The following is a 25500-nucleotide window of genomic DNA, read 5'->3' as shown; positions in this document are numbered from 1 at the left end:
ACAGAAAGGATTGTAAACTTTGTGCATAAAGGTTAAGTGCTGAAATGCACTTTAAACTTGGTATGGTTGTGGGTTTATATTGTGTATAGAGCCCCAGTAGCTACTGTACTCGTATGTAAAATACCAGTCTGGTGCCTTGTTTGTGCCAACTCTTTATCATTTTATGATATGTGTGGCTATAGCGCAGCAGTTATCTTTGTTCTGAATCCTCTTTCTAATACATAATGTATTACAGTATGAAAGCTAAAGGAAGGCTCACATAAACGTTTATCTTTTGTTGTCTTTTCCTTTAGTCTTTTCTAGAAAAAGGCAATAACATTGCCATTCAAATTATTTCCCTAATTCAGTTCACATTTTCAGTGTCACATTCTTCACCTTCAGATTTCATCTCTGTCCAATTTGTTAAATCATTGTTAGCAAGTCAAAGTGGTGTGGTTAAGAAAAATAGAGAAGCATCATGGACACTCACATTTCTTGTTAAGAAGTGCCAGGTTTACTACATAAAAAAAAAAAAAAAGAGTGAACCTGATCAGATAAATGGTTCATCATTTCTTAGCAAGACTCTAAACTTACGAGCAGAAAATGTTTTGAATATTTTGGACTGGATGAAGGATTTTGAAGTCCAGAATAATTCTCTTGCTGAAAGGAAATATAGTTTTGACTAAATGAACTTGTCAAAGAGACAAGGTTAAGGGAGGATACAAAGGAAATACACACATTTATTTGCAGCAAGGTTCAAGTAACATCATACTAAAGTAGGCCTGCTCCAATTTGTTATATCCTGTTCTCATTGAGGACTTAACTCTAAATGAATGACAGTTGTTGTGTCTTCTGTCATTGTATTGTTGCTGAACATGTGGTTTAGACCTACATGTCCAAATAATTCTGTTAAAGATTATCCTGTCCAAACAAGTTGAAGCTAAATAAAGGTATGCATGGATATTTACTATAATTAATCAACATCAACACCACTTACATCTTAAGAAGCCAGCTTCCAGCAATTTTTCTGGTACATCAAATGTCTTCAAATATTGTTTCTGATTTATAATCAAAAGTCAATGACAAACTGAACCTGCAGCACTTAAGTTCAATCAGTAGGAGTCACTGTTAGTCTTCCTCTTTGTCTCTGCTGTTGCTCTCTATTTAATAGATTTTACAACATGCAGTGAGAAATTATGCACTCTATAAAACTCAGAATTAGCATATTTTGCAAGTTGCATGATATAATGTATGTGTAGTTAATGTGAACATGTGGATGTATAACTTTAACTTCAAAACATGTGACTGTATACGCGATAAATCCATTACATCATAAACAATGTCATGTTGAAGTGTGACTACGAAATATTTACTTCTGTGTGAGCATCTCCAGGCTTCATAGAGTGAAAGACATGAGAAAAAAAAATGAGCTAACAGACTACAGCCTCTCGATTTTAACAAAAAAACATATTGTATGCAGATACAGGAGGTTTTATTTAACATTTTTGTGTACAAACATAGGCTGCAAATGCCTTCCAAACATGTTTGCCCTCAGAATACAGTATTCCTTTTTACAGTTCTACAAGCAGAACATTGAATATTTAACAGGAACAAGAGTCAAAAATTGAGGAATAAAAAGAGTGTTTGTGGTTGGTCAGCAAGTCTCACCCTCAGCTTTACATTGTTATATATTGAAGAAAACAAAATATTTTTCAAGGGTTAAAGTAGCCTAATTAATGGTAGCATGATGTCAGAGAAGTGGATCGTTTCAAAGTATTAACTATAGTATGGACATGTAGCGATAACTATCAGGGTCATGTACAATAAATTCAAGAGATTTTGAACTTTCATATAGAGAAAAATGTACCATATCTTCAGGCTACTCCACAGAAAATCAAATCTATTTGGTTGGACTGGGGTTATGGAGGGAACTGTATCATGGAGGGTGCATGCAGTTACAGTGACAATCAACAGACCAAAACAAAGCAGATTAAGAGTAATATAAGACTCTTTTCTCCTCTACCACATACTGACATTTCAGATTTTCAGAGACTAGAGGTGTACCAGCTCAACCCTTAATGATCATACGTCAGTGGACGCCACGATAATATAAGGGAAACCAAATTATGTATTCTCTAATATAATACACATTATACAACTCTATGGAAAAGTATGAGAAGTTTGAGTTACTTGAACTTACAGAATCTACCATTTAAATGGCCAAGAACCTGCACCTGCTATTCAGTTATCTAAATCAGATAGCTAAACAATCACAGTGGCCAGTCTGTTGTACAATACAAATAACCAAAGATGAGCTAACAATGCAGGAATTGAGGGTTAAAAGACGCTTGCAGATCTACACAGTGGTTGTGATTCTGGGACAAAATAGAGACAAACTGTTGTGACTTTAAAAGGATGCTCAAAGAACAACAGCTGATGAACAGAACGTAATGTAAGACTTGGAATTTCCCAAAGAAAGCACACAATAAAAAAAAGAGCACTTTTTAAAATAAAATTTAGCTTTAGATGATATTATATCAATAATAAATAGTTCCAGCAGACTGTCTTATACCAAACTGGGAGAAGGCATAAATAAATAAAAATAAAAGGCATTACAGGGAATTAAACTTCAAGAGCAAAAACAAGATAGTGGGAAAGAAATTCTGTCCGTTGCCCCAATAAGACCAATTTTAACACAGTTTCACTTATAGGATCACAGTCAGGTGAAGGTGACAAGTCAAACAGGCATGTAGGTATGAGCTAAGACCATGCTTAAGTTTAAGGTCCTGTCTTAGTCTATAAGAGATGAAAGACGTGTGTGGCTGTCCTCAGCAAAGGCAACAGGAGAATGAGTGTTTCCACTGTCAGTGTTTTCACTGACATTGAGTGTACCACAGGCGCTAAACAAAAAGCGTAAGTGTCGAGGCACGATAGGGTAGAGAAGTGCAGGCCATTGGGACTCGTTATAAAGGTGAGTTAATGAATAAATGAATGGATGGCGGATTCATTCTGTCTAACATCCTAAAATATAGATGATGAAAGACTTTTAGCATGCTACAGTGGGCCAAAATCAGTGGAAATACACAATGGCAGTGAAATTATAACACAACTGTGCTGTGTGAGCACTTTCAGAAGAAAATCCGGACAGTATTATTCATGAGGCTGACACAATAGGGGTGTTTTATCTACAATCTATACACCAAGATGACGATAGGCCACACAAATGTCTTTAATTTAAAATTAGTATAAATTTAGCATTTTGAGAGTTTGTTTGTAGTTAAGAGCAAACATTACTCTTCCTCAAGAACCTATAAACAGATAAAACCAATTTTTGCTATGAATATAATTGAATAATAATCATGTATGTCTTCTTATGCTTTCTTAATCATGGACCACACATGAGCCCTTTTCAGATCCATTTAACTGATCCATTGCTTTTAGTTTTATGCCTATTCTATATATGGAAAACCAATCATGATATTTATCCTTAAATTGGCCAGGAAAAAGACATGCTGTTGTAATGTAAACAAGGTCATCGTGAACTGGGAACATCGCAAATCCAAATCTGTGAGGAAACATTTGTGAACAAGACTAGTAACAGGACCAAAAAGAAAAAAAAAACAATCAATAAAACATGCCTGCATGTTAAATTAAAATGAAAAATGTAATTTTAGTAACAACAAAATGCTCATATTTAACTTGGCCATCAGATTACAGACAAAGAGTTAATGGGACATTTGATCATGTGTGTGAGAGAAATTAAAAAAGAAAAAAAAGAAGAAGCAAACTAATGTTTTGTCATTAAAGCCAATAGATATGCTCTTCATTTGGAGATAAATGATGAGTGCTCAGGTCATTTGAATTATTATACAGTAGTTTGAACATTGCATGTGTGCACTTCTGCAGCCACAGAATAAATGGTACAAAAAGAGACAATGTCATATATGTGTGTGCTGTATTATGACATTGCATAATGTTTAAACCAGACAGGCGATGGTCTCTGGATGTGAGACGTTCTGCTGAGCAATAGCCAGCAGTTAAAGAGCTTGTGCCTTTTCCACAGCAGCGTACAGTATGTAACTATAATGTGTGTCACCTTCATAATAATTATTTAAATGAATAATTAATAGGCTGGACAGGACAGCTGAGTAGCTTCTATTAGAACAAGGCTAAATCTCGCTTGCTTACCTGCAAGACTTAGGGTCAAGGCTAAGACCTACCACTTTCTTAAACGGAACAAAGTTCACATAGAAAAACAAACCAATTTCTCCACCAGGCCCCCTCAAAATAAATTACAATAACAGCAATAATGATTAGACAGTTAACCAAAAAGAAAAAAAATACAACTTTAAGATTATGTACATGTACTGTATCTGTAAATACAACGGCTTCCTTTTTTCCTAGAAACAAAAAAAAAACCATGAATTTGGCAAGACGTCCTATGTTACAATAAGAAGGACATTTCGTCAGCAAAGATATAAACACAGACAATTCCTATGTTAGAAAATATATTGCTTCCTGGGTATTTAAGCTGAAGACTACCTTGAGACACAACACAAACAGAGGAAATCTTATGGTTGGAGAAACTGCAGGCAGTCAGACTACAGTTTATTACTAATCAGTGGGTTCCTTTTTTTTTTTTTTTACACTTCCTCAAGCTGTAGTATTTGAGTCCAACAGGGTTTTGTTTACGTTGTAAACACTTTAACATACAGATGTTGGCTTCCTGTGCTTTTTTGTGACACAAAAAGCCAGTGTAGTGGACAGCTGGTACAGCCAGTGGCAGCTCCACACATGTTGACTCTAAACTCCAACAAACAGCACAAATGTCTCCTCCTGTCTGAAAGAATGCACTGAGATTATGTAAGACACAGTAAGAATTTTCCTCAACACAACATGAAGCGATGTCTGAGATGGAGAAACACATTTTGCAAGAGTCTTGACTTCATGATTGTCCAAAATAAACACAAACGGAGAACAATGCCCAAACGCAAAGGTACATGGAAAATCTGATTTGTTGGCAAACCAATCCCAGAAATCAAGAAAAGACATGTTTCGTTCCTTGTTGTCTGATTTTGATCCCTCCAACTTCTTTATTTATGAACCACAACTATATAGTATGAGTTGTAAAGGTTCAGTGCCGAGACCAACAAAAAGCAAGGTGGAGAAATGTGGATGGCAGGTGTACCCATAAAATCACAAGGGTATAAGGAATCATACCAACTATCAGGTAATGAGCGATATGAATGGCAAGGACCTCGCGTCCTGTGAGCTTTCGAGGCCCATTGGCACCCTCTTGTGTTCAAGCACAGCAGGCATCGACAGAGACGATCCTTCCCAGTTGCAAGAGCCCAACGGAGTACAGTCAGTCAATTCGAAAACATACTACGATAGGCTCATTTTGAGCCGGTGTCCATCTGTATTTCACACGTACTAGGTCAAAGTCTCAATCAGTGTTAGCTCTATACTTCAGTGGAGAAGAGTATGCTCTGTCGTTTACTGTCCGGGGTGGGGATCGTCTCCAGCTGGAGGAAATACAGCAACACCTGGACCTGAAAGGACATTAGTAAGCATATGTAACAATGACATTTTAGTTCTTCAGAATCTTAATTAGCTGAGCATGTTTTTCTGATAAAAACGCTTCACAAAAGCTAAAGATAAACTGCCAGGGGGTACAAACAAAACGAGCTGGATGGCTCACCTGTGCCATGACTTCCAGGGACCAGCTGTCCCCCATGCTGATAGGTTGTGTGGGATTAGTAGGGATCTTGCTGTCCTTCTCGGCGGGCCGAAGCAAAGTCGGCCCGAACACGGTTGCCAGATTGTGGAGAGACATCTTGTTGACACTTTCCTTTTCTGCCACCCTGCAGAGCGGAAGAGAGACAAGTCCATTAGTGGCATAGATAGGGAATAAGAGTACCTAAAGGTGATATTAGTGTGCAAATATATGATTATCAGAGATGTAAAAATATTTCTGGACTAGAAAGGGAGAGTTGTCCATGCTAGGAAGGATTCAGTCTCGGTAAGGTAAAACTTCTTATGCATTTTCATTCTAGGACAATGCACAGTGGATACTTGTTGGTTTCAGTTTCTAAAGGACCATCAGCTCCTACACCTATAGTAATGTCTATGACTATATCTATGTCTATATCCTAGAAGTTACAGTACGTTTTAGGCAAAAGTGCCAAATATCTGCTTCTTCCAACTTATGCAATGTGAGGATTTTTGCTAAGTTTTTAAAATATAACATTTTTTGTCATATATTTTAATATATACCATATCATTTTAAACTGAACCCATTTTCATTTTGAACTGTTTGCCGGACAAAACAAAGTATCTGAAGTCTTGACTTTGCCAAATAGTGATGGAAAATTGTCTGACATTTTACCTACTAAATGATTTATAATAAACAAAATAAAAACCTGCCAGCAAATCATGCATTTTCCAAAGTTTTGCTTCTAAAAATACATCAAATATTAAATTTCCCACTCCATCCATTACGCACTCGTGCAGTGCTTTTAAACAGATGGATCGCCATCATTAGTGCGCACATAATGTTTGAGCATCTTGTTATTTGAAAATCACCATGGTAACCAGTAGACATTTTGCTGTTGCAGTTGAATAACGTCTCACTGCAGTGACGGCCTAATTACATAAAAGCAGCATCAGTAAACCAGGCCATCAAGGTGGAAACAGCACACTGACATTTTGAAGACTGACATATTGTGGTGATTTAAATATTACAAAAAGGTTTAGATAATATTGGGACACAAAAATGTAATACAAATTTACCTGGAAAACGTTAACGCATGTGCTTGCAAGGGAGTGCCATTTAATGCACCTACTGTAAATTTATGAGTTGCTGTTCTTCTTTTATTTTGTCTTTCTGTGTGTGCACATTCATGTCTACATATTATGCAAGTACGTGTGTGTTTAGTTGTTCAAACCTCTTCAAATGGTCCAAAAGAAAAAGGAATGTGACCAGGTTGGGTTCTGGCAGCGACAGCAGCAGGTTCAACATACAGCTCTCTTTGGCAACACTATCAGACAGCGCTGCACAGGAGCAAAGGAAAAGACAACATCTTATCAGACATTGTTTCACATATATTACAAATACACTTTTTTTGGAGGGACCCTTATAAATAAATATAAAATTCACAACTGCTATGAACAATGTACATCTTTGTTTGATGACTTAATTACAAAGTATGTCATTTGAGGATAATATCATAATATCTTACTGATTCCGCCTGCAAAATTAGGGTAGAGCTCATCAGTGAAGAGTGGTTCTGGCAGCTCTCTGAAGTACAGCTTCAAGGTGCCAGCGATGGCATTGACATCCATCTCACTCATCATCACCGATACATCTTTGTTATCTGCAGCAGAGAGATGAAAACAATGTCAAGACGGGAGGATTCCAATGACAAAAGAAGCCGACACCACGGGGAAACCTCTTGGCACAGGCAGCAGTCGTCATGCCTCTCAACTGTCAGTATCAGAAGTAAAACACACCCACTTCACAAATAATGCATTCATTAGCAAATACATAACCCAAAATGCAAATGAAAGTTAGCATTAATTAGCTAGTCTGGAATTTTGGTTAATCCTTTCACATCAGAGAAATGCCTCGTCATCACGAACTCAGTGTCACAACAATGATCACCTTATCAACAGAAGGATTGGAAAAAGGATTTCCTTGTGATGATGGCCAATAAAGCCTCTTGGATTTCTTTCCTAGAAATGCATGGTAGTTAAGATAATCAAATATCACTAAGTAAGGTAAAGACAATCAATATTTTCGGCAGACATATAGTAAATATTGTTCATTGTGCAAATATAACATCATTATTTCATACTATCACTGTGTTTTCATTTACTTCACTATTAATGGTCTTTTTTTAAAAAAAAAAAAAAAATACATTTTAACACAAATAAGGACATTTTTACATGTTTCCTGTCAACACTACAAATTAGACAATGATTTAAAAACTTAATCACGTATAACCTGCACAAACATTTACTGCAAGTAGATGAAGGTTATACTTACTTGTGTCAAAAGCCATCTTCAGGCCCTGAATGTCAGTGGCCACTCCCGATACACGGTAGATGCCCACCTCCTCCATGCCCCTCCTTTCAATCTCCTCTAGGCACTGCCGGACAATGTAGGGCACCTTGGAGCGCTCTCGCCTGGACGAAGACAAAAACAAACATTTATAATTAAAAACAGTTTTATACTCAGCAAAATACTATTTGCAAAAATGCTGAATAAATGCTGAGATAGTAAACGTTTTGTTTCTCGTGAAAAATTGACAAAATGAGCAGGGCTACTTATTGTGTTGCATTGTTCTGCTAAGTAGGAGGACTACTAATGCCTCTGGCTCTTTGCTAGTGATTCTGTTGAAACGTTTCATCTCCAATGCTAATTGATTTCTGCTGGTAAATCTAGTTAACCCATTTGTTATCTATATTTAATCCTCATAAATGTCACTCATCATCAACAGTGATCACAAACACGCAACGTATTTACAAGCTCTTTTCCTCCCAACTGTCTCCCTCCTTCCCTCTTTTACCTCATGTGACCAATGAAATGAAATCAACAAAGTGTTCACATGAAAAAAATAATAAAGTGTGAGGAGCTTCATGGGAAGTAAATGGATATTAAAAACTGCCTGGAAGGAAGGCTATAAATTAAATCTTGTAATTTAGGAAAATAATGTAGTTAGTGCAAAATAAACATGACTTCTCTTGGCCACGCTAGTGACATGCCTGTAAGAATGGCAATGTTGGTCTGTCGCTCGGCCCACTTAAATCCACAAATATCTAAACAACTATTACATGGTTTTACCATGAAATTTGGCACAGATATCCAGTAGGCCAGAGGTCTTCAACAGGAGGTCCGCAACCCCTAGGGGGTCCACGGAGGTACTGCGGAGGGTCGTGAAATGTTTGGTTGATTAGACAATTTTTCATATTTTTGTTATATTTCTTTCCCCCAATTTTCTTTGGAGCACAGGGGTTGTTTAGTTGAACATTTTATAGTCTGCCTGAATCATTGATCCCTCATCCGACTGAGGTTTGGGAAAGTTACAACCTATGGCTCCAACCATAGCTCTGAAGTATCAATAGTCTAACTGGGCTGTCTATTGATAAATTAAATTATGTTGATAAATGCTCTCATTTCCCCTGTTTAATACTCCCAATGGGCCATTTCCCCTGTTAAAGAACAACAAATCATCTCCTACAGATCTACGGCGCCCACTGCCTGATTCCTTTTTACTCTGGTGTTTCTCTGGTTTAACTTAACCAGCAGGTTCAAATTCACATACTCTGTGAAACATCTCAACTTTCACTGAATGCATTGACACATGTTCTTTGTAGATATTCATAATTCCCAGATGATGAATTCTAATGTTGATCCCCAGACATTTCATCTAGTGCCATCAAGAGGCTGCAATTTCTTTTCTTTCGTCAAATATCTTGACAACTGTATTCTATTACATTTACTACGGACATTCATCTGCCACTCAGGATGAATTGTAATTACTTTGGTGATCCCTTCACATTTCATCTAGCACCATCATAAGGACAAAATCTTAATTGCCCAAATAATTATAGCACTTAACAGCAAAACTAATGGCATTTCCATCTACCTCAGCTGAGCTTTGTGTTTAGTGCCAATCAGCAAATGCTAAAACACTAAAGTAGTCAACATGGTGAACATTCTGCTGTATCTGCAAAACAATACAACTCTGGCTATGTGTGAAGCACAGATTCACACAGACACTAACATTGCTGTAGACTTATAGTCTTGCTAATTAATATTCTAAAACAAATTCTGGATGAAAACCTGCTACACTTAGTGATAAAAATGAGACACTTGATAGTCTGTAGAGGAGATAATGCAGACTTGTTAATTCTGCTGAGACCGTAATTGTTTGTCTTTTACAAAGAGCCACAGTCCTCATGTGGAGGGCCATCATTCATCCATCCAGCTGAAAATGGCAGGCAAACATGAGTGAGTTCTTCAACACTTGTGTCAATTAAAGTACAGTAAAATATGGGAAAAACATTTAAACCTTAGAATAACATTGTGGGATGTGAGTTACAACAAAACAAAAAGATTAGCTCATGCATAAAAGAGGAGGGGGGGGGGATCCAAAATTGAGCCCTGAGGTACGTTTTTTGGAGAACACAAATATTAATAGAAGCAATAATAACGGCTTGGAGTTTCAAAGCACATGTTTAATATGGCAACACTTTTATTTATTTACAGTTTAAAAAAAAAAGTATATTAATACAACTTACTTGGTCACTGTGGAGATCTTGATTCCAAACACACCCATGGGTTTCCGCGAAGGCATCCTCTTCAGGCTGAACTCTCTGCTGGTGAACTTTATGGATAGTTTAACCTCGATCTGACAAGAGGAAAAAGGAGCTGTAGGTTAAAAGAGGTTTACGGGGTGAGAAGCCCCCGTACAAGCCTGAAATCCATCTTCGATAGCTTTTCATGATCTCGAGGAAATGCTGCCATGTTTAAACCAGATGTCGACTTTGCAGAGAAATCAACAGCTGAACCACATCCTGGAGAAACTATTCCGAATATCTCTCAGTGCTATGCTGTATTAGAGCGAACAGTGACAGCTAAACACAGTTATAATTATTACATTTGTTTAACAGTAAAGAAAGTACAGAAAAGTAATAAAAAAGCAGAACATTTTAGAGTGATTAATATGATGCACTCACCCCATTCATGGGAATAACTGTTCTCTGCCAGTCTTTGCCTTGGAGAGTCTGAGGGTCAAGCTGAGTGGAGGCAACATAAACAGGCAATGTATGGTATATTAATATACAATTTTAGTGCACCAGTAATATTACATTTGAACTATAATGATGTTTCATTAAATCCACACCATGATGTCGACAGGAGAAAGACAAATATTTAAAAAGAAATGGATCTTTAAGGGTGATTATTTGTAATCTCATGTTTTTGACATGTCAATTTGTCTCAGAATTCCAGTGATGGAAAGTAACTAAGTATATTTACTCAGTTGTTAAACTTAAATAGAACTCTGAGAAACCTGTGCTGCACTTATGCATTCACGTTTCCTGCTATTTTCTACTTTTGTTATAGTTGAAGTTCATGTTAATTTTGCTATTATTTATTTTATTATACAGCAAAACAGAATGTTAAAGATTTAACCAGTGGTTTCCATCCATTTAGGTTTGTGACCTCTCATTCAAAAAGTGTATATTTGGTTTTGTTTGTCACAACTCAGATGTCTATGAGTTGCTAGCAGTTTCACCAATGGGAAATTATCCTTAAAACGTCTTACATGATTGCATTTAAGCGAAATGTCCAAAACCAGATTTGTGCAGCAGAACTTTTTTATTTTCTTAATTCCTCTCTCAATCGTGTCACATCCTCTCAAATTTATCTTTTGATCCTTTGAAGGGAACCGAGCCATAGGTTGGGATCCATTGGACGACTAGCTAACTGTAATTAAAGCAGGTGAGAGTTACTTAAATTTTTACAGTTTCAACACTAAAATGTTACTTGTGCATTGATGCACCAGTATTAACCATTTGTCATATATAATAATATGTTATTCACAAAGACATCTTACTGTGGAACCACTACTTTGATACTTTAAGGACATTAAGCCGATGAGACTTATGTACTTTTACTAGGAAGGGTTTTAAACGCAGGACTTGTAGTGGAGTATTTCTACAATTATATAATTTGCACTTTTCCTAACTCACTTACTTGTTGGTCTATTTTTGGAGGCCATGTACAAAAAGCTACTGACCATGGGCAATAGTACAAGTTATTAGAATTTGATGCAGACCGAGATCTAAGTACAGTTGGAGGTCAAAGAATTTTTATATCGTATGAATGAAGGAATATTTTCACCATTTTCTCACGATCCACTGCAGCTTTATGAATTTTGAATATTTATTTGCTTTGCTAAGATTAAATTACCTTTAAAGACTGTTGTCCTACTTATGGACAGCTCAGTGATGACAGCCCAGCAGAGCATAAAGTTATAATTGCATCAGCTGTACAAATCCTCCCTCTGCTGTAGCAAAATGTTTTCAAAGGTGCTGCTGATAGTTTACATCCTTTTTATTGTATTTTTAGAAACATGATAAACAGACTTAATTCATTTAAAGAGACTGAATTCACACCCAAATACACTCGGATCTGAAAAGCCATGCCATCTGGGGTAATAAAAGCTGAGTACACACACAACACACACAGACACAGTATACTGTATGTTGTATATTTACCTAGCCTAAGCACCATCTGGTTGCCTGCAAAGCTAGATCATGTTTCTCATAAGTGAGTCTCTCACTGCTGAGAGCGCTGTTTGGTTTGAGCCATTTATCAATAAAGACTTACATTCCACTGAAAAACAGCAAAGCTACAAGAGCTGCTCTTGCATCCTGTTAAAAATGTTTTAAAAAGCTTTTTAGCCAACAGATATGTTATCCTCTCTGGCCTCCAGTGGTTGAAGGTTTAGTAAGGCCTGCAGTGTTTAACAACATAACATTTTACAATTAATTAGAGATCTATTAAACTAAAGGGTATGAGATGCTAAAATGTGCTATTTAAACAAAAACAAAAAAACATCTTAATAGAAAACTATACACACCTGAAAAACCTAGATAAATAAATATTCATCTTTTCAGCTTTAAACATGCAGCTGACTGGTGAAACAGTCAAACTGGAGAGTAAAATATGGGCTTAATCAGCCACTTTGACTTGTGCTGAAGACAGCAGTGGCAGTTTCTTGTCTCAGATTTGTGAAAAAATCCTGCTGAGCAACTTTCTCACCACTCTGGCGGCTTGTTTTTCAATGACATCATCCATCAAAGAAAGGATCATGTCTCAGGATTACCAGAGGAGCCACTAGGTGGAGCATGTGCCTGTAAATCACAGTTTGGGCCAAGGAGACGAGGAATCTACTGCTATTTGACCAAACCAATCAATGAATACTGCTACTCTGAATTTAGTGAACATAAACCATGACACGACAAGTAGAAAATGTAACAGTACTATATCACACACATAAAAGGCTAAAGTTAATACTTTCTATTTCATTTTGTAATTTTCATTGTTCTTGCTTTAGTTTCTGAGAAATAAGTCAGTGCACATCTTTCAGACACTAAGAGAAGACCAGTGTGGGTGTTTCCAATCGCACATAAGCAGACATAAACATAAACATAAACACACACACACACACACACACACACACACACACACACACACACACACACACACACACACACACACACACACTTGCCTTACTGTGGGTGGAGGGGTGAGAAAAGGTTTTTTCTTTGGTGACAGTGGATAAAATAAAAAAAACTATTTGTTTCTTTTGTATTTCTCTTTGTTGGTCTCTTTTGTGACACCTGAGATTATCCTGCAGGCTGGGGTTGTCCTGGCAACCTAATCACATGCTATCTAAATACAGTGTGTCATCAACCTTTCAGTACATCAGTCAGTCTGAAGGCCAGGTTGCTCAGAATGGTGCTAATTATTAGGATTTTTGTCATTTTTATGGACACTTTAAAGTATTGATGTCATATCCACCTGTGCAGGCTTATAATGAATGTTATAGAATACCTCGCTGCACAATGATCAATTAAATGCATGAAATAATTACATTCAAATGCTACGTATTTCAGTATAAATCTTCCACTCACTGACATGCACTCATTGTTTCATTGAAACAGCAGTTTGTCACCATTTAAACAACCACTACCCATCCATTACACATTCAGATAATTGGTCTAATCATCCAGTTCCCACATCATGCACAATCTCTGTCATTCATTGAGCAATAATATGGATTTCATGCTTTGTGTCAGTGACAGTGTCATAACTGCCAATCAGTAATGAGTCATGGCGGCTCTGCTGAAAGGGGGGTGACGTCATGTCATACCGGGATCTGTCCCTTCCCCATGATGCGGTCTGTGCTCTCTCCATCCTCTTTGTTCTGCTTGGTCTTGTTGTAACACTTCTCGTAGCAGAGCAGCCTCAGGGTCTGCGAGCCCTCCAGCTCAATCTCAAACTCCTTCAGGCAAGGAAAAAAAAATACTTGTAGGAAGATTATTTTGCATACGAAGCCAATGAAACACAGAGATTATACTTTCAGAAAAATCACTGCATCACACAGCTGACCATCATTCCCTGTTATCTTGTAAGGGAACACTGCATATGGTTTGCACATTGTTCTGAGGCCCACATTGTGCTGGTTCACTTGGCTTTTTGACAGATGTGAGTCATTATCAGCAGCTCCTCATTAGTTAATATTATATACACTTTGCTGAGCAAAATCTTCAGTCTTTGAGTCCACTTTGGAAAATACTGTGTCGCAGATGAACCAATACTCTGATTGTGTCTCAAAGCTCTTCTTTCCACATCCAGTTGTGTCATTATTGCATGCATGTTAGTGTATGTGTGCCTGCTTACATGCATACATGCATACGCAGTATGCATATGTGTTTGCTATATGTTTGCAGGGGCTGGAGATGCTCTGTGTGGATGTTGTTCGAGATATTTTCACTACTCAGAGATGGACAGTTAAGTGATTAAAAGACCAGATGTCAGATACATGACAGGCAGCATAATCTGTGCTAAGAGGGAAATGTGTTTAAGTATGTGCTCCTGACCTGAAGAGAAATAAACATACTGATATGGTTTTCCAATGTTGAGCATCCTTAATACAAATCTTTGCAACCCAGGATTCAATATAGACTTTCAGCAGCAACTATATGCTCTGCAGGGATCTTTTATTCCAGTTGAGAAAATGTTGAATTGCACACTTTTACCTCATTCCATTTGGGTTCAGTGGTGTATCGATATACTCTCGTCTTGGCTTTATTTGAAAAGAAGCCAAAGGAGTCCACCTCCATTGTGCAGTAGAGATCTGACAGATAGGGGTGGATTGAAAAGAAATGACATTTATAAGGCAACTGAAGTAGTATTTGTGAGTGTATTGCATTAGCAAAAGAACAGGCTGAATGTTTGATGTTATCCTCAGAAAACAAACCTAATCAAATCGTTACATATGAACCAGTTATAGTATTAACTAGTTATATTTATATGAAGCTAATAACTACTGAAACCTGAAAGCAGAGCCAAAAGTAACAGTTTCCCACTGTTACATTGTCAGTGTTAAAGTTGAGTTTTCTAATTTTGTCTGTGTTTTCTGTTGTCTGCACAAAGGCTGAAGGTGAGTGACTCACTCAAGCTCTGTTTGAGGCCGGAGGCAGAGTGGACAATTACATTCAGGAACCCGTAGAGACCGGGGGATTCATCCTCTGGAAAAACAGTCAGCGAGCGGAGAGAGAGAGAAAAAAAAATAGACAGCGAGGAGGGATTAGAAAAGCATGCAGATCTGTGTTTGTTTTGGAGGAGAATCAGACACGGAAGGAAGAGAAAAAACAGAGCTGCACTGTTCAAAAAAACATGGCTGAAACCCTTGTCTACTTTTCACCCTTATTTTACACGCAATTATTAATCTTTAGTTTTTCATTCCAGAGCAGATTGTCTTTGAGGCATTTTATGGCTATGTGCAAGACATAGCAATATGTGCAGAGAAAGCATGAAATTAAGAAAGCATGAAAATATAACCACACGTTTATAGATAAAAAAAAAAAACAAACGCCTCTTATTGTAACGCTGGAGAATTTTCCATTCCTTCGTTCCAAAACACTCACAACTATCTGTTACCATAAAAAGACTTTTTATCAGTATGAAAAGGTCAACTTTGTTGTGGAAAAAAACCATTTATATATTAAAAACAAGTTTTAAACATACTTTAAAAAGTTTTTAAAAACATAGTACTTTACCTTCTTTATTGATACTAAGTGGAATGTGGTGGACAGTTTGTAGTTTCACACAAGAGCTGGTCAACATTTGCAGCTCCATTGAAGTCAGGGAGGAAGTTTTAAAACCTTGAAATAAGACAGTAAATTTAGACTGTAAATAACACTATATGTCAAAAATGTCACGTGTCCTAATGACATGCGAGGGTTGCCTCTTTGCAGTAAGGAAAACACATTGGTTTCTCTTCACAAGGTTAATGGATTAGCAGTATTTCATGTACACAAATTTAAATAAAAAAATGTATCCAGTCCATAGACTGACTTGGGAGTGTTTTTCAGAAATAAATCAGACAGGACATGCCTGACATAGCTCTTCTGGGACACTTACATTTCTTCTGCTGCTCTTTGATGATCTCCTTCCACTCTGCACGCTCGTAGTCAGACGAAATCAGGAAACTGAAACTCTGAAACACAAACGCACAAAAAGTGTTTGAAGGGAAAAGGCTGAAAAGTATACTGGATGTGCAAATATACACACTCTAACTTTAAAATATGCAGTTATACATTGCTGTTTGGCCAACTTTAACAGATGTACAGTACGACGCTGTACAGAAACTGCACTATGCTGATACCAGAAAGTCTGAGTAGGAGACAGATCAAGGAGAATTAATGTTGAGGAAGATGAGGGAAGGGGATACAGTGCTGGGAATGAAACGAAGGATCCCCCCCCCCCCCCCAAAAAAAAAAAAAAAAAAAAAAAAAAAACAGCAGTAAAATGAGAAGAGCAGATGAAACTCTGAGAAGCGGGGCGTACAGGGAGCAGTGAGAGGAGAATGATGGGGCAGAAATGTTGGTGAAAAAACAGGATCAAGAAGTGAAGGCAGTTTGAGGTGAAAAGCGTTATTACCTTGCCAGTCTTGTTGTACACTCTGAGGGGCATGCTCGGAGACGTTAACAGGAGCAGAGACTCCTGCTCAGACAGTTTCTTCCTGAGACGGTCGATAACTTTTGAACCCTTGTTGGCTCTCTGAAATCACAGAGGTGAAAACATTAAACTTTGAGTGTCTGTGTGTGTGTGGGAGTTGACCTTGAAGCAAATCACTGCTGTTAGGTGGAAAAAGGACAAACTGGAAAATAGTTGTGTTTCAGTTTAAATTAAACGATCACTTTTGGTAGTTCTATATCCAAAAAGTTATTTTATACTCTTAAAATCCAGGAGGACAAATTAAAAATGATTTCTTTTATTTGTTCCTAAACACATTTTAGGCAAATTAAGTACTTGATTGGAAAAAATGTCATCTACGTCTGAACATCTGTATCTATAAATCTGGATTTTGTGTGTGTCTATGATACCTTCTCTCTCTGAATCTCACTCCGGAGGTGTGAGATCTTGACCTTCATGGCGTCCAGCTCTTCGTCCGAGACTTGGGGGATGGTAAGTGGCTCCGTCTCCTCGGGGCCCTGGAAAGTCATCTCTGTCAGGGGGATGTACCACTTACTGTCGTACTGCTGGTTTTTGCTGGAGCAGCAGGAGCAGGATGGGAAAACAAGAGGGGATGTAAATATAGAGGAACATGAAGGAGGTATGAGGGGAAGAGATAGAATGATGAAGGAGAAATGATGCAGATGAGTTGAAGATAAAAAGAGAGGGAAGAAAAATTGTCATAAAAAAAAATTGGCAACAATTCTTGGCTGTCATGTGATTACAGAGAGAAGGTGGTCAACTTTGTTCATGAGGAATAAAAAAAAATATTGATTGGGCCTCTTATTTTGACTGATAATGAGCTTTAAAACTTGTTTTTTTAATTACTGTAGCGTTCTGTAGATTTTCAATCTCTGGAGACAATCAAGTCGTATTAAAATTAAATGTCAAAGTATATTTTCAGCAAAAATTTAATAAGAGCTGGCTTTATTTTGGATTTAGGAAATATATTCATGCAGGATAAAAAAAATACTGATATACTGATTATGTGGCTACTTATTTCCAAGGCTAATAGAAGCCCAGCATTATCAGCTTTCTGGCTTAAAACTTAAACTTAAATGTCACTTTATGTGGCTTTAAACATGATTTTTTTTAAATTTTTTTTTACAGTTTTTAAACATAATATTATGCAACTTAGGTCTCAGAGATCTCACTCAAAAAGGGATTTCAACTGTAAATAATGTATGTTCTCCTTTGTAGTTATTTTCAAACTGTAAGATTTGACATACCCAACCACCTTGTGATTGCTAGCAAAGTTGGCAACCTTTGTATTTTAATGCATTTCACTGCTGTTGTGGCATCACTCTAACTCAGTGCGGATGGTATGTATAAACAGATGCTTCTTACCCTCCGATCTGTTTCTTCAGCTTGGCGCAGAGTAGCAGATCCGTAAAGAGGAAAACATGCCGCAGCTTCCTGGCCCCCTCGACCAGCTCCACCATGAAACTGTCCCTCAGTAGCTGACGGTTCTGTGGCAGCAAAAAAAATTAAAGTTGTGAGTCAGCAGAACAAAGCTTTTGATGCCAGGAAATAAACAGCTGGAAAAAAAATACTGATCTTTCCACTCGATGGAATGAAATGAATCCATGAAATGCAATGAGAAAAAAAAAAGACAAAATTCTAATATCATAAGTACATTTGGGAGCGTATAATATCAGTGTCAAGGCTAGAGACACAATAACAAATGTTTTATTGTTGTTGTTTGCATAGCTTTTGTGTTGGAGTTGCGTCCTAAAACTCTTTCCTTCCTCCTCTCCTCCCAAACTCCACCTTCTCTTCAACCAGTGTGAAACTTGGAGGAAGACAGGGAAAGGAGGGAGAGGAGGAGAGACGTGAATAAGGAAGACTGGAGTTTGTTTAACTGCATCAAAAATGCCCATTTGACTCGGTCATGAAGTACAACCCACAAATTTTATGATTGAGCCTGTGGTCCACTGATGAAAGGACTATTAAGAACTGAAAAAGATGGATGTCTGTGGTGAGGCATTTTCCATCACCCAGCAGTGGTTGTTCAGTCAGAGAGGGTGGGCAGAGCTAACGCAACAAGCTCACTCTTCAACCTCCTACTGACTGATGTGACACAGGAGACACTGTTTGGATCTCAGGTAAGTAAAGTTCAGCTGAAAATATTGCTTATCTTCATGGGTGCAGCCAAAGGAAAAAAAGAAAAGAAACGGAGACTGAAAACTGCAGAGAGATTTCCATTGAACTCTACTCATCAAACCAACTACCTTTTCATATTCTGGATGTGACATAATCACCATTTTGCAGATCGCACAGGAATGAATGAGTAGCTGAGAAAACGGAAGAGTGATATTGGGAGCTCTGGACTTATCACTGATGTCAGACTATGTAATGAGATGTGTAATACCGTCATTTACCAAAAGGGGGCAGTGATGTCATTTTCTAAAAGAGTGAGCATAAAGCAAAACAAGTAGCAGACAAATGTCAAACCACAGCTGGATAGTAAATGGCTCAAATAACTTTGGTCTTACTTGTGGTGTGGGCTATAAAAATAGTTATGTAGGAGAGGTTTACTGTAATAATGAGAGAATACAATAAATACTCATTGTAGTTAATTTTTTGAACCTTACTTTCATTTTTGTAATTGACTACTACACATCATAATTTGTGTTCACAATTTCAAACGTCAAAAAAAGAGTCTGTTTGATTTTAATTATTCTGGAAGTTTCAAGCTTTTGACCACTTTGTCCTGCATCAATCTTGTCAGGGTAATTACCTGATATTTAATTTTTAAATAGCAGCTACTATACTATAACATTATTACCAAGAGATTTTATAGTGCATCTGCTGCTGCTCTCTAACCAAGACAATCAGAAAATATATTGTTTAACTGGTCTACTTAGAGCTTTTAATGCTTGTTTTATCAGTTAACATTATAAACAAAGTGTATTTTTTTCCCAGGAGACATCTTGGCTTCATGTATGACCCCTGATTGCCTTCCCACTCACTTCGATGTTATTCCAGGGGCCACACCAGCACCCTGCCTCCAAACTTAGTCAGACATACAACTTCCTCTGCAAGAAAGTCATGACATCACACTTGGCCTGAACCAACCACATCTCTGTCTTTCCTCTTTGTGGCATCCCCCTGCTGTCCACGTTCCTCCTCCTCTCTCCCTCCGTCATGAACACATAAGTTACTGTCTCTGCCAAAAAACCCTCAAGTTGAGGTGCTCCTGATGAAAGAGAAGTTTATGTGCTTACAAAACCTGACTGGACATCTGCTAGCCAAGAGGAGGATTGCGCTGTGTTTATGCTTGTGTATGATGGGGAGGGTGAAGGGAGGATGACAAAGACAAAGAGGGAAATAGAAGCATGAAGGAGAGAGTGGTGTAAGAAAGTGTCAGTGAGAGGAAGAAAAACAGAGATTCTGAGAGGGCACAGAAAGGAAAGTAGACACAACGAGAAGGAGAAGGAGCCTGAGAGAGTAGCTATCAATGGAGCAGATGTCCTACTGCAGTTTCTTATTGTAGATAGACACCAAACCACATGACCCATCACAAAAGCAGATCCTCTGCAGTGAGTGAAGCACCTCTTTATGCGCTGACATGCACGCACAGAGTGAGATCCTACAGCAGACTACTATCATGTTCTGATCCCTGAAATAAGGATCTAATAGAAACCTCATTCCCTCTGGTGGATGTAATTATTCATCACGAGCTACACAATGAAGACTGCGATGGTGACAACCCGTGATAGATAACTTCCGGATGAACTGCTTTCCCGTCTGTCTGGGAGTCGTCTCCCGTGGTAACTGTCACCTACATCTGTCAGTTCACACACTGAGAGGATAAGGTTCCTGAAAAAAACTGGTTCTGTCATCTTCACTACTGTCCAGATATATTTTTCTAATCAAGTCTGTGTTGTAACACCGGGTAAGTAATCACTGCACACGCCCATCTCTCCGTCGTCTCTGTGTTTTTGACTTTGAAGGCGTGGGAATGGCACTCGACTTGTAATATAAGCCCCTGAGGATATTTTCTCACAAGAATATGAAACAAAGCTCCATCTTGCTCCATCTTAAAACTCTCTAAGTCAACATGCTGTCATGTCAGTCTATATTTAGGATGTACACTGTACAGTAGTTTGAGTGAAACAATCTGTCACACTGCTACTTTTAGTTTGGGCATTTTACTCAAATTTAACATTAAACTGAGGGAATGGAAAATGGTGCTGTATAAAATATAATGTGGATCTATCACATGCATATTAAAAGTAGCAGTGCACCATCAGTTTACATGATGGTTGAGCTGACATGGTTTCAGTTGGCAAGTAACATGTTTTAACAGGCATTTAATCCCTCACCAATTACATAAAGGATATATAGGAGAATCAACTATCAAATTTTTCTCACCTGCTTATAATGTCCTGCCTGATATTAAAATCAAGGGTTATAGTTTATAGTTATAGTTTCAGCAATGTGGCATCCAATTCCAAACATATCACAATGTACACTGTCTCTACTGATTTTTGTACATAGTATCATTTAAATGTTGAAGTAATTTTTTTCAAGCAAAAATTACAAAGGAATTACTTGTTCCAGATTTTGCTGCTTTTCTAGGTTTTCAATAATAGCCAATAAATATCTTTGGGTTTTGGACTGTTATTTTTTTCAATGGTTATCAATCAGAAAATACAGCAAACTATGAGTTTACAGCACAATCAGATGTGCATATGTCCATAATAGAGCTTCCAATCTTGTAAAAAGAGAACTCTTCAACAAGCGAAAATCTTTTGTGATTATCATGAGTCGGCAGCAAATTCTTACAGTGGATTGGATTGCTGATTATAGGAAGTGGGAAAGTTCTGACCTCAGAGTAGGAAAATACACTTGGATGCTTGTTGAACTGGAAATATCCCACAAGGAAAGAGGGAGGTTTATGAAAGCTTGGCTAAGTACGTTTGATGTCAGTTGCAGATGGAAATCGGCTGGTAGCTAAATCTGGTACAAAGCATCTTTTCCTCTTTTTGAGATTAATATATTTTGTGCATAGTCTCTATTATAAATAAATGTAATGACCTAAACTAAACTTGAAAGTGTCATCAACATGACAAGGTTTCGCGGTCAAAAGAGGAAATGAACTTGCTCCGAAAATAAGGTGAAACAGCCGGACTTGGTTTGCCTAGTCTACCTAGTTCACTAGCTGCGTTTGATGTTAAAAATGGCCGTACATCAAAATGTGTGGAAATTTATTTAATAAATAATATGGACCTGCAGAGCTCTATTTTGTCCCTGTCTTGGTTTATATGTACGATGAGGAGGTTGTTTGTCACTTTTCTTTATTCTGACGGCAGAAATAGAGCAGATTTTCAGGAGCTGCCATGTTGCCTGTTCGTGAACGCTCTCAACTTGGAAGCGGGACATTCCCAAATGGGAATTTTCCCAATTCTCAACTGCCTGAAGGCATGTTTACATCACGAAACATAAAGTACAGCAGTAGATCAGGCTGGACTACTATCAAGCACCATAATTTCCCAAATTTCTATTCCTGACAAATGCAAATCAAAAGTGAGCATGGTTTGTTATCCACAGCAGGTTTATCAAAATGTTGGCGTAACATGACCAAATAAGAAACTACACAACCCATCAGACCTCAGAGCTGATCCTCTTCTCCACTGATCTCATGATAAAGACATAACACAAAAGAGGGACGGTAGATTAATTAGAGTAACAGGCTAAATAATGCTGCTGTCATGAGCTAATCTCATACGTTATATTCATGTAAAACTGAATTATGGTTTTGAAATGCTGAATAAATTTTTTTCCCTGAGGTTATCTTTTATCTTGGGATGCAAACTAATCCCAGTCGAGGCTCGTTCCTAAATCAGTAATCTCTCACAATTTGCGTATGCTGCTCTGCGACTGGGGAGAAGACATATTTAACAAACCAGCTGTCTGAGCGCATCAGAGGACATTTTCATAATATTGAGCAGCCTGTAGGAGAAACGTGGGTTTCTCTAGTTCTCATAATAGCTGACCGGCACATCAGCATCATCAGTGCGGAAGGAAAGCGACATGAGGCAGGGTGCGCTGACAGCACGGAGCGCAGATTAAATATTGACCATCTCCTGGAAATACTTTGCTGAAAGCATGTGTGCAAGTAACGGCCTGAGTTACAAAGGACCTGTGTTTATTTTTAGAATTGACACTTTAAGCGGGACCTCTGCGTTCCTGTGTGTGTGTGTGTGTGGTTTTTTTCTTAATCTTGCATGTGTAGAGAAATGTGTGTATATGGGGACCTGCAATGAAAAAGTGCAAATGTGTAGACGAGTGTGGACATTTCTACCAGCAACACTCACATCAGGGGCTCATCTTTCCCAAAGGCAAACAATGATGACATGAGCGCCATCATTTGCATTTTAATTAAGCAGTTGTTTGCCCCCCCCCACCCCTCCTCCTTCCCCCTCGAGTGGCTAGGTCCGGGCCTCTGGGGGCCACCTGTGTCGCTTCGCTCCTGCATGCCTCCACTGACCAAACCACAGGTTACTCACCACTGTGTACACGTGGAGGGTAACAATGACACTTTAGCGCTCCCTCAATCCTTTAGATTTCAGGTCAGAGCACTGTGGCCTCTCTGTTCCTCTATCACTTGTGTGCTATTGGATTGTTTTTGCTTCGTCTCATTACCACCATAACAACTGAATAATGGACAAAAATAATGATTACTGAGGTGAACTTCAATTTAAACTATCAGCCATGTCATGCTGCAAATGTGTTCCCAATACTGTGCGAACGTCAGCGTTCAAATCAACACTGTGACCATGTTTTCAGATTGTTTAAACAGCTGCTATGGACCATGAGTGCAGCCAAACAATTATATAAAAATTCTAAACACAAAGTGCAAAATTAACACTTAATAATTCTGCAGAACATGAAGAATGAAGCCAGTGTCAACATATTATTCTTGGCAGAAACAATCCTTTCTTTTAAGCACCATCCTTAACTACTTCGGTGAGTGTTCGATGACTGAAGTGTCTTGCACTTGGTGAAATACAGACAATAAAACTCAAGTCTATTATATACTCTGTTTACAGTGCAGTACAATATAATGAGCCCCATTGATTTCCATGTGCTGCTTTCATGTATCCATGATTAATATTTGATGACTGGTGTGGAGACCTGGACAGACTGAGATGGAAACTGAGGCCTACGGGGATAATAGGGTAGGTGTGTGTGTGTGTGTGTGTGTGTGTGTGTGTGTGTGTGTGTGTGTCTATATGTTCAAAAGCAAACAAGAGCAGGAGAAAAAGAGCAGAGAGGAGGAAAGTGTGTTTGTGTGTGCATGCGTCTGTGTGTATGGAAAGGGTGCAGTAATGACCCCCCTGCGAGCTGGGGGAGGAGCCTTTTAGACTTGCTCCCTCCCACCCTCCCTCTGTCTATGAATAATTAACTTGGATTCTGCCAGTCAGAGCAGACTGGTGGCTCATTACAAGGCATTATGTACGGCAGTGTCACACAAGCTATCAATCAAGAAGCATCCATTCATGTGCAAGTTATTTCCAGGGATGAGACAGACAGTGGGGTGCATGTTTGTGTATGTATGTGTGTGTGTGTGTGTGTGTGTGTGTGTGTGTGTGTGTGTGTGTGTGTGTGTGTGTGTGTGTGTGTGTGTGTGTGTGTGTGTGTGTGTGTGTGTGTGGAGAGATGGAGAGATGGGGAGACGCAGCAAGCACACAATCCCTCTACACCAGGCAACCCTGCCATAACCATATAAGGACATAGGCTCTCCTTTAGGCTGCAGATTGGTGGCTCCTGTATACTCATTTGGCACTGACTTCAAGGTCATTTAGAGGGTGGGGTCATGACATCATCACACACAACAAAGTGCATTATATCAGAGCTGAAATTAAACTGATGAAAAATGTGTGCTAGTCCATCCAAGAGGAGGAAATAGTACTTTGTAGGAGCTTTGGATTTAAATTGATCTTAAAGGAAATGTACTTCGAATAAAATGTTTACTACATTAGACTAGATTAGAATATAATAGAAAAGAATACAATAGAATACAATAAATTGGAAGATTAGACTAGACTATCCTGATAAAGTATCTAAATGAGCCATAGAAGGTGACACATTTCAGTCATCAGTGGATTTTATCTCTGAAAACACTCACCTCTCCCTTCTTGACAGTCACAGACTGGCGGCGCTGTGTCGACTCCTCGTTGATGCTGGACAGAAAGTTCTGGGAGATCCGCAGGGCATCCTGCAGCAGCGGGTGGTCCGGGTGGCTGGTGGGCGTGTGTTTGAGCAAGTCCTGGCAGCAGATGAAGAAACTTTAAGTTGCAAAAGCAAAAAATATGGTAAAAGCACACGTAGCCAGATATACATATGAACATCGACATTTAAAAAGTTACAGCATCGTACATCTTACAGTTGGACATTCAAATAAGCTCCTCTTCTCTTTTCCTTTTTAGGTTTACAATACTCAAGTCTAAAATGCACATCTGCTGAACACAATACAGTAAAGAAGACTTATGCACGATCAAATTACTTTTTTGGTGTTTGGCTGAAGGTTATTAAGTTTTCATAGATGCAATAAATTCAGCTCTGACTCCTCACAGTAAACGGTAAAACAAAATATAAAGACAGTTTTTAACAGTCAACCATAAAACGAACAAGGCGGCACTGCATGAAGGAGACAAAGTAATCAAAACTGAGCTCTGTGAATGATGAAGCTG

At 38.3% G+C, this 25500-nt stretch overlaps 1 protein-coding gene across 1 annotated transcript in view; it reads right to left on the bottom strand.

Moving 5' to 3' along the window:
• Window positions 1-1458: 1458 nt before the first annotated feature.
• Window positions 1459-25500, bottom strand: part of bcr (BCR activator of RhoGEF and GTPase) — a 90243-nt gene continuing 66201 nt past the window's right edge. Inside the window, exons 8-23 of the mRNA XM_069163269.1 lie at window positions 24936-25076; window positions 18146-18267; window positions 17170-17335; window positions 16724-16843; window positions 16205-16280; window positions 15841-15945; window positions 15235-15309; window positions 14818-14915; window positions 13929-14060; window positions 10723-10782; window positions 10285-10394; window positions 8027-8166; window positions 7221-7355; window positions 6927-7032; window positions 5681-5843; window positions 1459-5531 (exon numbers count right to left, since the gene is read on the bottom strand). Of these exons, the coding sequence (XP_069019370.1) occupies window positions 5442-5531; window positions 5681-5843; window positions 6927-7032; window positions 7221-7355; window positions 8027-8166; window positions 10285-10394; window positions 10723-10782; window positions 13929-14060; window positions 14818-14915; window positions 15235-15309; window positions 15841-15945; window positions 16205-16280; window positions 16724-16843; window positions 17170-17335; window positions 18146-18267; window positions 24936-25076 (1839 nt within the window). The 3' untranslated portion in view covers window positions 1459-5441. The remainder of the gene's footprint in view (window positions 5532-5680; window positions 5844-6926; window positions 7033-7220; window positions 7356-8026; window positions 8167-10284; window positions 10395-10722; window positions 10783-13928; window positions 14061-14817; window positions 14916-15234; window positions 15310-15840; window positions 15946-16204; window positions 16281-16723; window positions 16844-17169; window positions 17336-18145; window positions 18268-24935; window positions 25077-25500) is intronic.

Source organism: Embiotoca jacksoni, unplaced genomic scaffold (assembly GCF_022577435.1).
Source record: "Embiotoca jacksoni isolate LCO1_2020_lvr unplaced genomic scaffold, fEmbJac1.0.p SCAF_10, whole genome shotgun sequence".
NCBI lineage: Eukaryota > Metazoa > Chordata > Actinopteri > Embiotocidae > Embiotoca > Embiotoca jacksoni.
The sequence above is the reverse complement of the archived record's forward strand: the minus strand, read 5'-3'. Positions and strand labels throughout refer to the sequence as shown.